Source organism: Drosophila suzukii, chromosome 3 (assembly GCF_043229965.1).
Source record: "Drosophila suzukii chromosome 3, CBGP_Dsuzu_IsoJpt1.0, whole genome shotgun sequence".
Taxonomy (NCBI): Eukaryota; Metazoa; Arthropoda; class Insecta; order Diptera; family Drosophilidae; genus Drosophila; species Drosophila suzukii.
The window spans coordinates 67,598,376-67,613,047 of NC_092082.1; the positions used below are offsets into that span (position 1 = coordinate 67,598,376).

Below are 14,672 nucleotides of genomic sequence, written 5' to 3' on the forward strand. Positions count from 1 at the left end.
TGGTAAGCTGACATGATAAACCGCTTGCAGCTTCTGCCAAAGTCTCAGATTAACACATCTGAGATTACTCAACCTACTTGTGTTCGTAATGAGACGATTTCTATAAAATAGTTATTCAACAAGTGTAATCCCATCATGAAATACCTTTCAAATGGCCCCAATGGCTGTCAAACCCAGTTGAGCACCTGGCTGCCCAGGCAGGCGACTTGGGATTGACAAAGTCCATTCTCAAAAAGGGGTCATGGCATGCAAGGAGCCAGGCCGTTTACGGTAAATGGTATTCCATGCGCCCATCTATCAGCGGCACATTTCAGCTAAATCCCCCGAATCGAACTAGAACAGATCGCCTGGCCCAGTTTCGCCGGGCACAAAGGAGTCGAGATGCGTCGGCCAGTCGGAGAACCTCATCTTTTGTGGGTTGCACCAGAACCTGACACTTGTTCTGAAAGATTGACCCATTTCGCCAGCGAACCTGTTTTCATTCCGATGATGCGATGGCCAGGCGGGATTCTAGCCTGGCTCCGACTGGATGGCATGAATATGCGCGGCGGCCAAAGTTATCGACGGCCTGGCCAAAACATGAATTAATTTGGCCCGGGTGCCTTGGAGCTGCTGCCTCGACCGCTGCGCCATCGTCTGTCTAACGGTGCACTCGAATATTGGCCAAAGATTTGCCTGGCGAATGGGCACGCGGCAATTTGGGCCACTGTCCACGCAGGTTTTTCCACTTTTCGGCGGGTTGAAACTGGGCCTCGAGATTGAGTCAAGGTGGACGGGCGAGGCGAATCCGACCTGACCTGCTCCAAAAAAACGAGGACTCCGTTTTGATTGCGGGGACGCGTTGCATGTGAGTGGGATGGGTGTCATGCATGTGAACCGCAACTAGCTACTAGTTAAGTCGATGTAAGTAATGACAGTCTTATGAAATTTTACTTAAAAATAGCAATCCCAGAGTGACTTCACTCGCTTACCAATTTATCCGCAGTTGCAACTTAAAATCTACTTTAAAATATCCCAGAACTGTATTAATATTAAATGCCTCACTTCTTGTAAAATTTTAATAATATTGGTGTTTGTTATTTCATCTCTATTTTCAAAACCCCGGGGTCCTAAGTGATTTTAAAAACAATATTCTAGTGTCCTTTTTGTTATAAACCAAATATGTTAAATTGGTCTTAGGACAGTAAATATATTTATGATTATCGTATGTATTTAATGCATTTCAAATAATATTTAACATTGGAAAGAACTAGCATTTCTGATAATAAGAAAGAAAGAAGTAATTTACAACTAAATTAATTCATAAGTTTTCTGTATTTTCTTGTATTAAAACTGTAAGTATTTCGTTCCAAATCTGCTAAAAATATTTGTTTTTAATCTTTTTTAAAGTCACCTGCTTACAGAAATCTATAAAGCAAACATCCTTCTTAGAGCGGTGGCTTCTTTGCGAAAGGGAAGAGTTATTTAGTTAGCAAACGCCATGTGACTTCTCTTGACTTAAGCGTTGCAAATTGGCATCATTAGTGTCGTACTTAGGATCACCAAGCGCCGCAGGTCCCGACTGCTGCCTAAGCCAAACTTTTGGCTAATCCACTTCAGCTGCCAGTCGTCGTCAGTCGTCGGCTGTCAGCACTTTTGTTTGGCTTGGGCCAACTGCACGCATGCGCAGAAGCCAAAACAAAACTGGCCACTGCACCGGCTACTTTTGCCATATGCCCGTCTCTTTCTCCAGCTGATGCTCTATCTCTTTCTTGGTCTTCGCATCTTAAGCTTGGCTTTGGGGGTCTTCAAATTGGTCTGCCGCAGTTAGTCTCGTTATTGACTTCGCGCACTCCGGTCGCTGCCTCGGCTGCTGAGTTTTCCACACCATTTTCTCGGCTGGAAAATGCAAATTACGAACGAACGAAAGTGTTGTCGCCTACTGAAGAATAGGAACGTGACCGAGTCATTGGGAAAATAAGCAAAATTTGTACTTTGATTGCGGGGCTGGCGAAGAAAGTCTTGCATCGCTTAAATCGAGACCAACGTTTAGCAATTTAGGATCTGTCAAGTGTAAAGTGATTTTTATTAGATGAATAATGTGTCACGGAAAGGCCAAAGAAGGTAAGATATTATACGAGATATAGGCATATGACTTGGGAAGCTGTGTGATTTTTTATAGTGCTGTATTTAGGGCAGTTATTTCTGTTCCTTCCTGTTAAATCTTAGAACTAATCCTAATTACCCGAAGAACAACATTCTCTCGGCCAAGAATGGCAAACAAAAACTGGACAGGGACTTCAGGTGTCTGCGTTGACAACCATATAAGCCTTGTTAGCAGAGCGGCATACGCTTATTCGATTAGCGGGATTTACGACCAACTTGGCTTCCATGGCCACGACACTCGAATCAAGATCGACAGGCCATTTTTCCTGCTAAACTCGTTCAGGTTACCCACTTACGTATGTACCACCGGGCTTTGTCCGCTGGCCGCAATTGTTGTCCGCGCGCTTCTTTCTAGGAGGGATCTCGGCTTTTCTAGCAATTATTTTCAGATTTTCTCCTCGACGATGGGGCTGCGTGACAGGTCCGCAGTTCAGAAACTGGAGCATCGATGCGCAGTTTATTTCAACTGCGATGCAACTTGTTTCCACTTCTGAAGGTGGGTCACAGCCATAACTCCTCGACTGCATCCCCGATGCACAGACCCACAGACACGTCTGTTCTGCGATGGATGCGATGGATATAATCGTGCGTTGAGCCATTTCCAATCACCAGTTTACCGCTAGCGAACAATCTCTTTATCGGGACGCTAGAATGTGCTAATGAACCATTCTAATGCACTACAGCATCGGTTCAATTGTCGGTCTTATAACAGTAGGCAGTCCATCATTGTCTTAAATTGTATAAATATCTTTGAATGCCAATTATTCATCCAGCTAAGAAGAGGGCTTAAAGAATTTCTCACAATCTTCTTGAAAATTTATTTTGTATTGCTATTTGTGTTATGGTACAACATGGTATTTCATGCCATGAAATGGTATATTTATATACTTTAGTGGCCAAATCAAATTCTATTTTTGGCAAAATAATGCAAATTAAACGATCAAATGATTATAACATCCAAGGGAAAGATCAGAAGATCAAATACTACATTAAACTCCAAATTAATATCAGTATCCAATGGCTTTTGGTTTTTTTCCAGTGCGTCCATATCGGCAATTATAACCCCGCTGGGGCGTCCAAATAGACAATGAATCCAAAAATAGAAACAATTACATTAATCCACAGTCAGAAGCAGCTAGCCCTTAATCAAGCTAGCGGCCGTAATGGTCAGTGGCATCGCACCTCGCAATTATGAATAGCAATAAAGGAAATCTATTTTCTCGTACCCACCGAGAAGTGCAAACTTTCCCCACAAGCGCGATAAATGACAAGAAACCAATTATCTCTGGCCAGGCCAGAATTATGATCTTATCTTGGAGGAGAAGGAACGGCACTGGGCCACAAAGAGCACAGTTAGCCAACAATCAGATGGTGTCAATGCGGGTTCTTGATGGCTACCGTTTGTCGGGCTTATAAAGATCAGGGTGCGGAAAGCTGACCCACAAAGCACGCGCCATTTGAACTCAGCTCAGCTGACCAGAGTAAATTAAAGCTATTTAGCACCCACAACAGCGAGAAGAACGCTGTTGAAAGGGCCAATTAAAACATCGACCAGTGCCATAAAACATTTCGAGCTGCGAAGAATTTCCATCAGAATTTTCATGAAGGTCTAAACAGGGGCCTTAAGCTATGGACTGTGGCCATGTGGTATGCAAATGCAAATGCTTATGGCAATTTATGGCGCAGAGTTCATGAGCAGCGCCTCGCGTCACGCTTTTTGGGCAATTTCTTTGTCGGATTTCATTATCTACCCCGTAATGCGCCTTACCCTCTCCTTATGGGCAGCATTACAAGGGGCATTGTTCGGTAAAGTGTCCATAACGTCCCTGTCCAAAAGATGTTCATGCCTAGCCTCAATTTATCAGGAGCTTATGATACACATAAGAAAACTTTTTTTGCATAACTGAAGGTGATCCTCATAAAAGAAGCTTAAGAACTACCAACATTTTAATGTTTTTAACCAAAGCTCCAGTTTTTTTCTGGGAGATTTAGGAGGACCACTGAAGATAGATTTATAATTCCATTTATATTATTTATTTCCATTTATATTACCCGAATATTATTAATTGCAGTTGTTCATGATCAGGTCTTAAGTTACCGAAAAATTGTTTCTGAGGGACACAGGATTTCCACCGAAAAAACCATAAAAGTAAGCAAAACGAGAGACAATCCACTAACTTAATGTCTATTATATAAAACGAAAACGTCACGAGTGTTTAACATCTTAATGAGTAGCCTAGGATTGGCAATCCGCACCTCTAAGGGTCAGCGGTCGTGATCTTGGTCAAGTCACGTAGCCAGATCGTAAAGCAAAGTGTCCGAGTGCCTGTGCAAATTTTACAAAAGGGATAAAATGCGCGAAATTAATTTCTTTTTAACCACACGCTGGTATCAAAACCAAACCACTCCGGCTCGTGAAAAGTGAATCGCTATTGTCTGATGGCTGGGTTATGGAGCGGGAGGCGAGAAATGGCGTAATGAGTAGCACAATGTGACAATTGTCGTGTATTTTTCAAGACTCATTTCGGATTCGGGTTCGTGACGCAACTGCCAGGCGGCTAATGAATGAATGGCTGGAGTCTCATGGAGCAGGGCACTGCGAAAGGGAAAATTATCTCTGAGCCGCGATTCTACAAAGAAAGTCTCGCAGAGCGATTATGTCTGGGCCAAGACAGCGAAAGTCATGAAACTTTAATTGCGCAATGTTTTCGTGTAAATGATTTGAATAATTTGCAGAACTTGTCCACTCGAGGTACTCGCTGCACTGGGGGAAAAGGTTCTCAGCCCGGCTTTTCACTCTTTATAGCCATGTTGGGGGAGTACTTGGGCGGCAGCGTTTTCTCTCAGTGCCTGCGCATGTCAGATACGCAATGCTGGGCACAAGACGAGCGCGAAGGAATCAAGCGTATCTCGGAGCACCCAACTTCTTCTCCAACCCTCCGGTTGTATCTCTGCTCTATCTGTATCTTCAAGCTTGCCTGCGTTCGCCGGGCCGGCGCTGAGCAAAAATACGACTAATTTCTGAAATAGCTGGCACTGCAGATACAAGAAACTCAAGAAACCTTTAAAACAGACACCGAAAACAGAAACAAAACTACAGCTAAACACAGCCTGGTAAATTGAATAGAGAAAGTGATGATCACGGTAGTATGATGTTATTTGTTAAATAAATCACATCACCCATCAACACCACCCCGTCAAATGCGTATGCGTATGGGTGCAGTTAGCGGTTTAACTACCAAATGAAAATTCTCCTAAAAGTAAAAGCTGGAAACGCACAAAAGAAAATTCTAGCCATAGAGGTAAACATGCATAGAACCGTTGGAAAGAAAATGAAAATCTAAAGGTACGGGTTCTTTGCATTGAAAACGAAACTCGGGTTCTTCGATATCAGCTGTTAGGCATCTTATTCAACCGTTTTCCCCTTGAGATACATAAAAACGGAACCAAACTCAGGTCGAAGGGTCTAGCAACCCCATAAAAGTAGTAAAAGCTTTCTGGACAGGCTATATAAAATAAAGGAAAATTAGTTTGCTTTGCATTTCTTATTGTCTCACATGGACCACATTTAATTACTTGTTACTGTTAACTCGTGAATAAACCAAGTTTGAAAAAGATGTCAACACTCGAGAAGCAAGCACATGCCGAACAAAGGCCATCAAAATTAAAATCTAAAATGGAAAATGGAAAGTTTGATGTAAACAGACAGATAGATCTTTACGGCGGCTGGCTCAAAAGATTTTGTTAGTGAAACGGAAACGGAGTTTTTAATTGAAACCATCTTGAATTACGAGCGGCGGTAATGTGCTACAGGTTGATTTCATTATAGAGGCCAGGCATAGATCATAAAACATATCATGCATATCACTACCCACTATGCATAATACAATCTATATAAAAACAGCCTGGAGTTTTTGTCTAATTCTAATTTGCACTTTGAAAATGCAAATTTGAGATCAACTATTTAATGGCTTTGCATGTATGTGAATTATTACGTTTATTACCAGGAGCCAGTCTTCTGAAGGGGGTTTGTTATTCTTCATTCTTGACCAAGCTATTCTGAATTTCCAACTGCGCCCAAGCGATTTCAGCTCGCCTTGAAGTGAAAAATTAAATGCATTTTACGATGGAGCGAAAGAGGCCGCGGGCAGCTCCAATTATCGTAAGTCTTGACCACGGTCATTGATTTCGAAAATGCCTTCACTGCTCTGCAGCCCGGTGGCTTCCCTTCCCCTCCGAAATCCCCTAATCCGTCACAGCTTCTGCGCTTGCGCAAATGGCAAAACCTGGGCCACCGGCATTTTGGAGACCCACTCGAAGTCGCGACACAGGCTTTAATTGCAATTTGCCCGCCGGTGCTTCATTTGTGGGAGACTGACATTGGTTTTTCAAAACTCCATGGTGCATTGCCCAAATAACTTTGCGACATTCAAATGGTTCGTATGCAAATGACAAGTCAAACACATAATGCTCCACATATTGGGCAAGTTATGATGGCAGTCGAAAGGCCAGGCATTCGACTTCTTCGATTTGGCCAAAGAAAAACAGTTTGGCCATCATCAAATTCCGTATTCCCAATCGCAAACACCATATTCCGCGATACAAAGTCAGCTATGGTGGGGCATTCTCATTGTGCCCCTACTGCCCACTTACGCCAGAGATGATATTGTTGTGAGTCCGCTCTTTCTTTCTTTTTTCCACTGACTCTTTTTCCATCCAACTTCTTCGACGTTTTGAGCCCGTTTCAGTCGCCGTGTGGCATTCAACGAACTCGGACGGATCGCCCGGTTTCGGAGCAGAGTTACAGCACTTGGATTTATATTTGGATTACCAAAAGTCGGACCTGAACTCGACCGGATTGGGCGGTGTTTTGTGGTGACGATGATGTGGTGCAGTGGAGTTGAAGTTCAATAAGGCACAAGTAAATGGCATTTTGAAATTGGCCCATTCGAATGTGTGTGTGTTGTGTGTGGCATTTGCTAATTACCGCGAATATCTCTGCAGTGAAAGTATCTCATAGATATATAGATGCAGCTCCGACTATGTTGTGCGTTCGCGAATAGCCAACATTTTTCCGATACAACAATTGCATTTTAGTTTACAATTTATCAGACGAAACAGTGTAAAAACTGGAAATCCGAAAAAAACGAAAAACGATCATATATTATTAATAACGATTTTGCAATACCTTTTCCTACTCGTGAATGGACGATTACGGGGCCTGTGCCTTAATCTAATAATGCTAAAGTCTGTCGGTTTTTGGTTTTGCTTGCAGCTAATTAATGAGCCGGCTCCAGTGCGATGATTGAATGATGGCCCCAGTGGAGCACGCCATGCAACACCTACCCATGGTTACTATATCCACTCCAAACCCTATGCAAAATGTGTGAGGCCGCGGCTCGTGTGATTCGCTAACATGCTAAAAATTAACGTACATTGCGCCTAAACGGATTGCATTCACCGCTAATTGCCTACAAATTAAAAATTAGAAGAAAAAAACAAAAAAAAACTAGACAGTGAAACAGTGAATTGCAAACAGCGATTTGCATCCGCAGCTGCGGCATTCCGCGAGTGTTTAGCACGTCCAGCCCCCCAGGAGGAAGAGGATGGTCACCTGCAAGGTGGACTCCCAAACCGCGGTGGCTGTTCCCAAAATGAATCCGGTCCGGACACGCGGAAAGCCCGCCGGCAGCAACAGCAATAGCAATTCTTCCGGCTTTCGGCTCCTGGACGGCGACCAGCTCGAAAACAATTCGAGTGTCAGCCGCAACTCGATCTACAAACTGAAGATCGATCTCATGTTCGACGATTCCAGGTGAGTTTTGGGTTTCGATTTCGGGGTGGTGAAACTTTGTAATTGGTAGCAAATTGCCTGGGGAGGTGTGTTTTTGGTTGGCCATTAGCCTCGCTCTCCATCTCTGGGCCAAATCAAATCAATTAGCCTCTCATTTCCACTGACCACCCAACACTTTCGTTCTCGAAAACGTAGACCAGACTCAAAGATTCAGATACAGAAACGAGCGGAGAGAGATATTTCGTTTACCGTTTGCCGCATTTCCATAACCAACGAAAAATACTGTTATTCGTAAATTAAAAACTATATTGTCCGATGGAAGAGATTGGGGGAATCCGAAGATAGAGCGACACTTGCTCTTTGAATAAAAAATCATCGTTGACACACATTCGCAGGTGGAGGAACTACTTAATTGATTGAGAAAGAAAACCAAGAGCTCCCCTCTCCAGACACCACCGGTCCCAAACAACACTCCACTCATCTTCATTCCCATTCAAAACTCTCGACGGCCGAAAGAGGTTCTATGGAAATAAGCATTTCCGATTTTATGTCAACTAGCGGTAAACGGAATGGCTCGAATTGGGAACACCTTAAGCTGCATTTGGCCGCCGAAACGCCTCTAACCCAGCCACCTCTCTATATGTCTTCCCCCTATCCCCAGTGTATCCCCCGGGTTCTGACCCCGTCAGCAGATTCAGGATGTGGCCAATTCGGCTTTCAGCCAACAAGTTCACAAGTATCAGATAGTCGAACTCAAACTTCGCTGCGAGTCGAATATGCTAATCTCAGTTTGCTTTTGCGTTAATCAGTCAAACTTTCACAAAAATGTAACCGTTTTGTCGTTTTAAGCACTAAAAGTGTTGACTGGCGAACGGCTAATAAAATAAAAAGTGGTGTCCATCAGGTTTTTGATCTAATCGATGATCTAGATGACATTCTAAATTGTGGGGTTCAGGAAATTTAAATAGAGGTTATTTATTCAAGCTGTTGGTTTTGGGCTATAAAAATAGTATCGTTTGGTATTTTATTAAAAATTTAATTTTACGAGTCAGGAAATTCTGTAGATATCATTAAAGTGTTCAGTTTGTGAAAGAACTTCTTGGGGAGCACACCTGTGCTTTAAATACTTAAACTAGCTTTGTAGATCCAATAGCTAAACATTAATATATATATAATAAAGTAATTAATATATTTAAAGAAACGGGTTTTATAGGTTATGTAAGACCTATAACTATTGGGGTCTTTATGTGCACTGAAGTGAAATTAATTTAAAATGATGATGAACTTTCGTATTATATCTGAGTTGATACGCCTGGAAGGGAGAGAAATCGATAATTGCAATTTTCAATATCTATTTCACATTATTATATTTTAAAAGTGATACGTGAATAGTGTGGTATGGTTTTGGAAATAATTTTTCTCCATGTTTAAAATGTATTTTATATCCCCACCTATCCAGATCCATGCGAAGCAGCCGCCTCGACGATCCCCGGGGATCGCATCGCACTCGCTCCATCATCATGTATGGGCGCAGTGAGTTGGCCAGCACATCGGGGGACACGCCCCGCTCCCTCAGCAGCTTCCTGCAGGAGAACGGGCAGTCGGCCAAGGTGCTGGCCGAGGCGGCCAAGAAGGACGTGCAGCGGATCAGCAACAGCGTGCAGGCCCAGATCGAGCAGATGTTCACGGACGTGGCCAAGGACGCGACCAGCAGCTTCGAGGTCACATGCCTGGGATCGCTGCCGCTGAAGGACAAGGTGACCAGTCTGCAGGGTCTGCAGGAGCCACTGCGGCAGCTGTATCTCAGTGAGGTCACCAATAAGGTAGGATGACACCCTCTAAACTTGGAGTTATCTTCCAAACTAACTTTAAACCCTCATCTATTAAGCACAAGCTCAACTCCGGATCGCTGGATATCTGTGCCACCGGTCTAAGGGTGAAGGTCAGCGCCCTGGCCATCTCAAGTGGTGCGGGTGCTCCGGAGGAGAGCGACGCCCTCATCACGCCCTTTCACAACATTGCCGTTTGGTCGGCTGTGAAGTTCGTCATATCGGATGATGATGGTGGCGCCGCCTTTTTGCCCCTGATCACCGATCCCGAGAACATTGACAAGACTGCCCTGTTCCAGCCACTGAGGTGAGTTAGTTACTATTAAAAGATCAAAGATAACCCTTAAATGAAGGGAAGTTCCTAAGTTGTAAAATATTATTCTCTTAAAACTGACAAGTGTTATGTGTATTAAAAGATCAAAGAAAGTCCCTATAAGAAAGTCCCTCGGAGAATGTACATCAGAACATATTTTTGATTTTATTTTGATTATTACATAAAAATCAATAGTAATTCGAAAATTGGCTACATATTTCAAACTTTTTCTTTATTTTAGTTGTTTTGTTACCCAAAGATAGAAATGTTTTGTTCAAATATTCGATAACGTTAATGGTTATTTTTCCACAACAACTCTGTAGCTCCAGCGAGAAGCTGGCGGTGGAGCACAGCATCCATGTGCACGCGCCCATCTTCGCGGTGGTCATGCGCTCGGCCAGTTCGCCCAAGGTGCTCGAGTGCCATGGATTCATCTGCAAGAGCACCGAGGACGCCATCGTGATTGCGGCCACTCTGTACCAGAGCCTGATGGCCCACGTGAGCACCAGTTCGCGGCGTAACACCCAGCGGAGGACTCCGCGCCAGCAGAACGGGGTTAGCTGCATCAGCATCGCCAGTAGTTCAGCCTTGGCCAGCTCCAACTATCTGTCCCGCTCCCAGATCATCCCCAGTGCGAGTGGGCGGCGCAGCTCCTTCCGCGGAAGCACCGGAGGGGGTGGTGGTGCTCCATCCCGATCTGGACGGAAGAAAAGGGTCTCCAATAGCTCCTTGAGCTCGCACAGTAATGTGATTAACGAGACTGCCGAGCTGGAAACCTCGACGGAGGAGCGTAGGCGCAAGTCGCACAAGTCGAAGCGGGCTCCTCCAGTTCCCACGACGGTTCCTGGTTCCGGAGCTCACCGACCCGGCGGCGGAGGAGGAGGACCTTCCCGGAATGGCAGCATAGTATGCGGCAATGGTCACGTGAACCGACTGCACCAGAACGCTCATCCTGGCAAGAAGTCTTCGGAACTACCTTCGGGATGTGGGGATGTGGCTCCCGCCAACGGAGACATCCTCACAAGGGTAGCCATTCCCAGATCCGGCAGCTTCCTCAACACCGGAGGATTGACCCGCTATAAATCCCGGGCAGCGAGACGCCATTCCGGCAAACTGGGAGGAGGAGGAGGCGGCGGAGGAGGGTGAGTATTGCCACCGAGCTGTGGGACAGATGCACTGCATCTGGCCCTGGGCACGGGCGGCAGTCTTTTTGCAATTTGGGGAGAAGGTTTGGTCTGGTTGATTGGCATCGCTTGAATTGTGCTTCTAGTTCCCCACTTGGTTTCAGCGAACTGTTTAACGAATTTCGCCTGCACGAGAACCTCCACTCGCTGGACGACATCCTGTACGCCATCATCGACGCCGACGGCATGTCCTTCAACGACCTGAAGCCCATCTACAAGGAGTTCCTGCTCAAGCTGGCCGTCACGCTCACCCAGGACGAGCTCTTCCAGCGCTCCAAGAACATCATGCGGCGCCAAAAGAAGAAGAAACAGAAGCGCAAGGCCAGCGTGAATGGGTCGCAGGTGGGTCATCTTGGCACAGTTAATGTGGAGCAAAAACTTTATATTTTCTATCTCCTCAAGAAGAAGACAAAGAGCAGCTTTTTCGGCACCAAGAGTCTGAAGAAGGTCTTTCAGCTGGGCCAGTTCCGCTCGTGCCGCGGCAAATTGACCAAACCGGTGGTGAAGGAGTCCACCCTGGACAGCCAGCGCAAACGGCAGATAAGTCCGCCCATCATCATCGGACCGCCCATCAGCCACAGCCACGCCCAGCAGCAGCACCAGCGGAATAGGGCGGCCACCAGTGGCTCCGATGTCTCCGTGGTGCGGAACGAGCACACCCAGGGACTCAACCGAAACAGCAGCAGTGGGTATGTTTCTGATAACACGTATTAATTATTGATAAATAATAACAAATTTATGGCATGGGGTAAACATAAATCATTGAGCTTCATAACTATAAACATTATCTACACTAAACAAAATTGAGACTTTTAGTCTCTGAAACTTGTATAGCTTATAGAGACTTTAATTCTTGACGGATTTTGTTTAGGACGTTACCTTATCAATGATTTCTAATCTAAGAAAAAATATAATTAACAGTTATTTTTGGTCCCTGCATATTGGTTTATTTTTGTATTGGTATTATTTTTTAAATTTCGAGCTGATAAAGCTTGAGTCTAAACCTATTTTGCTTAGGAATTTTTCTTATCAATGCATTTTATATAAGTACAATTTTTAATTACAGTAACTTTCGGCCCATATAATTTTTCTTGAAGGCTACTTGTTTTTTAAATTTACGGAGGCTAACAATTTATAAATAAAACAATAGTTTTAAAGAGTTTTCTTTAAGACTTATACTAATCAACCGGGGGTTACGTAGAAATATCTTTGGCCGGAACTCGAATGGAACTTGAATAGATAGATATTAAGTACAAATTCCACCCGATTTTTGTCCAAAGAGATATCTCGCTTACCTCGTATTATTTTTTATCTCAATGAATAAATAAATAACATTAAGCTAGTGTTACTAATTTCCAAATCCCCCGCAGATACGTCTCCTGCTCGGAGTGCAGCTACGACTCCGAGTCCTGCGCCTGTGCCTCCGCCGATCGCTGCTACTGCAGCCTGCGCACGGAGCACCTGAACCACAAGCTGCGTCAGAAGAACGAGCGCAACATGGCCCTGGCCACGCCCACCCGGAAGCCCGCCAACGGAGGTGTCCTGCCTCAGAACGTGGCAGGTGCTACCGGCACCAACCGGCACTCGCTGATCTCTTGCCGCTCCGACGACAAGTGCTACTGCTCCATGGTGGAGGAGGAGCCGCCCAGCTCAATGGAGCGGGATTCGGCCAACAACACGCACACGGAGACCACCACGTCCTGCGACTCGGACAGCTGTGTGAGCGCCAGCAAGTGCTACTGCAAGCGGACCCATCGCCGTCAGCGATCCTCGGCAGCGGCGGCCATCAGCGAGGATTCACTTTCGCAGCAGCAGCGCAAATCCCGGCCAGGAAACGCGGGAGCTGGAGCTGCACGCAAGGGCAAGCCCTCGGAGAAGTTGGGCCTGGACTACGAGCTCTTCAGTATCAGCGGAAGTGGCCAGTCGGTGCAGCCCCACGAGGCACTCAGCGTGAAGAAGAGTGTGGAGGCGGCGGCGGTGTTCGCGGACATGAAGCTCAGCCAGACGACGGACATCAAGAGCCTGTGCCCGCCGAAGGGACCGGGATCACGGGTGGGCAACGGCAGCTGCCGATCGCACGCCTCCTCCAGGAGGTCCTCGTACCGCACCCGCGAGTCCTTCAGCACGGATCGCTTAAGTGGAGGACTGCCGCTTCCAATGCCCCTGAGCAAGGGCGTGGGATTGGGCGGAGTGGGCGGCGGGAGCGCCGACAACCTGCTGGCCAACCTCAAGGCCATGGAGGCCAGGGCCGCCTCCATTCGCAGCAGCGCCAGCAGGAGCCGCATGGGCAGCTATCAGTCGATGCGGGCGGTTAGCGCCTCTCTGGAGGACTCGCTGGGGTACTTGCCATAGACCAGGATGTGGGATTCGACACTCGTCCGTTACGATGTACATAGCTTATAAGATTACACCTAAAGGATATACTTATATACTCGTAAACCTATTATCCCTCGTAAGGCTTATGTTTCCCAAGACAATGGTCGATCTTTTCATATACAGGTGACTAATTATCTTGTGAAACGTAATCATATGTAGCCCTAAGTACCTCCTATAGAACATCCAGTGTGACTTTATCTCTAAGATCTTATCCGTAGAAATCGAGGTGCAATATGAAGACCAACCATTTGGGAAAACACGAGTCCCACTTATTTAAAGCAGTGCAATATTTATAACTAATGTTAAAAATAAAAACTATTTCTTATATACTCAGATGAAAGTCTCAGTCTCTGGAAGTCTATTATGCAAATGTAGAACATGATTTAGCAAATTTTGCATTTGGAGACGACTATTACTAGGCACAACTAGTAAACAGTGATTTGGGGAAATTCACAGGAAATATATAATTCATTCAACTCATACGGTAAACACTGGCTATAAGGTACACAATATAATAGAAAAGGACTCGTAAGATATTTACCATAAATTATTTAAAAAGTACTACCCATATGATCAAGGTATCTTATGCATCTAGTACAACTTTATGGTACTTCGAACAAAAAAAGTTAGATCAATGGTTATTCAATGACAAAATTTAAACCTGAAAAGGAAAATTGGAATGATCTAGTAATATCCACACATACTAGACCCGAGATTTCACTGTAAGCCCACTGACATGCTTAAATATTTCGCTAGTCATTCTGTTTTGACCACGGGATGCGATCGCTGACTCCTAATCACAACCGGAGGGTCAGGGTCAGGGGCAAGACACAAAAGCGAAAGCCCGCCGGCGAGAACACGTTTCGCCGGGAACAGATGTTGAAGCTCTCGTCGTCATCCCGCCCATGGGTCACACGTTAAGTGGGCGGGACTGATAAGATTACGGACTGCTATGTGGCCCACGACGGCACTTTAGGGAGCGCCAGCTGTTGGCTTCTGAATTCCCGGCGAGTTAACGTGGAACGCGATTG

General features: G+C 45.3%; 1 protein-coding gene across 5 annotated transcripts; it reads left to right on the forward strand.

Moving 5' to 3' along the window:
* The first annotated feature begins 1,814 nt into the window (after positions 1–1,814).
* LOC108008055 (uncharacterized) lies at positions 1,815–13,981 on the forward strand. 5 transcript variants are annotated; one of them, XM_070996674.1, is made up of 8 exons: positions 1,815–2,103; positions 7,421–7,960; positions 9,399–9,762; positions 9,828–10,075; positions 10,405–11,223; positions 11,352–11,607; positions 11,668–11,954; positions 12,636–13,981. In XM_070996674.1, exons 2-8 carry the CDS (start codon positions 7,752–7,754, stop codon positions 13,615–13,617), a joined length of 3,165 nt encoding a protein of 1,054 aa, XP_070852775.1. In that variant the 5' UTR covers positions 1,815–2,103; positions 7,421–7,751; the 3' UTR covers positions 13,618–13,981. The 5 variants fall into 5 exon arrangements, with proteins under 5 accessions (XP_070852775.1, XP_065722406.2, XP_070852777.1 ...); XM_065866334.2 differs by having other exon boundaries at positions 11,671–11,954; XM_070996676.1 differs by having other exon boundaries at positions 11,370–11,607.
* The last annotated feature ends 691 nt before the right edge of the window (positions 13,982–14,672 follow it).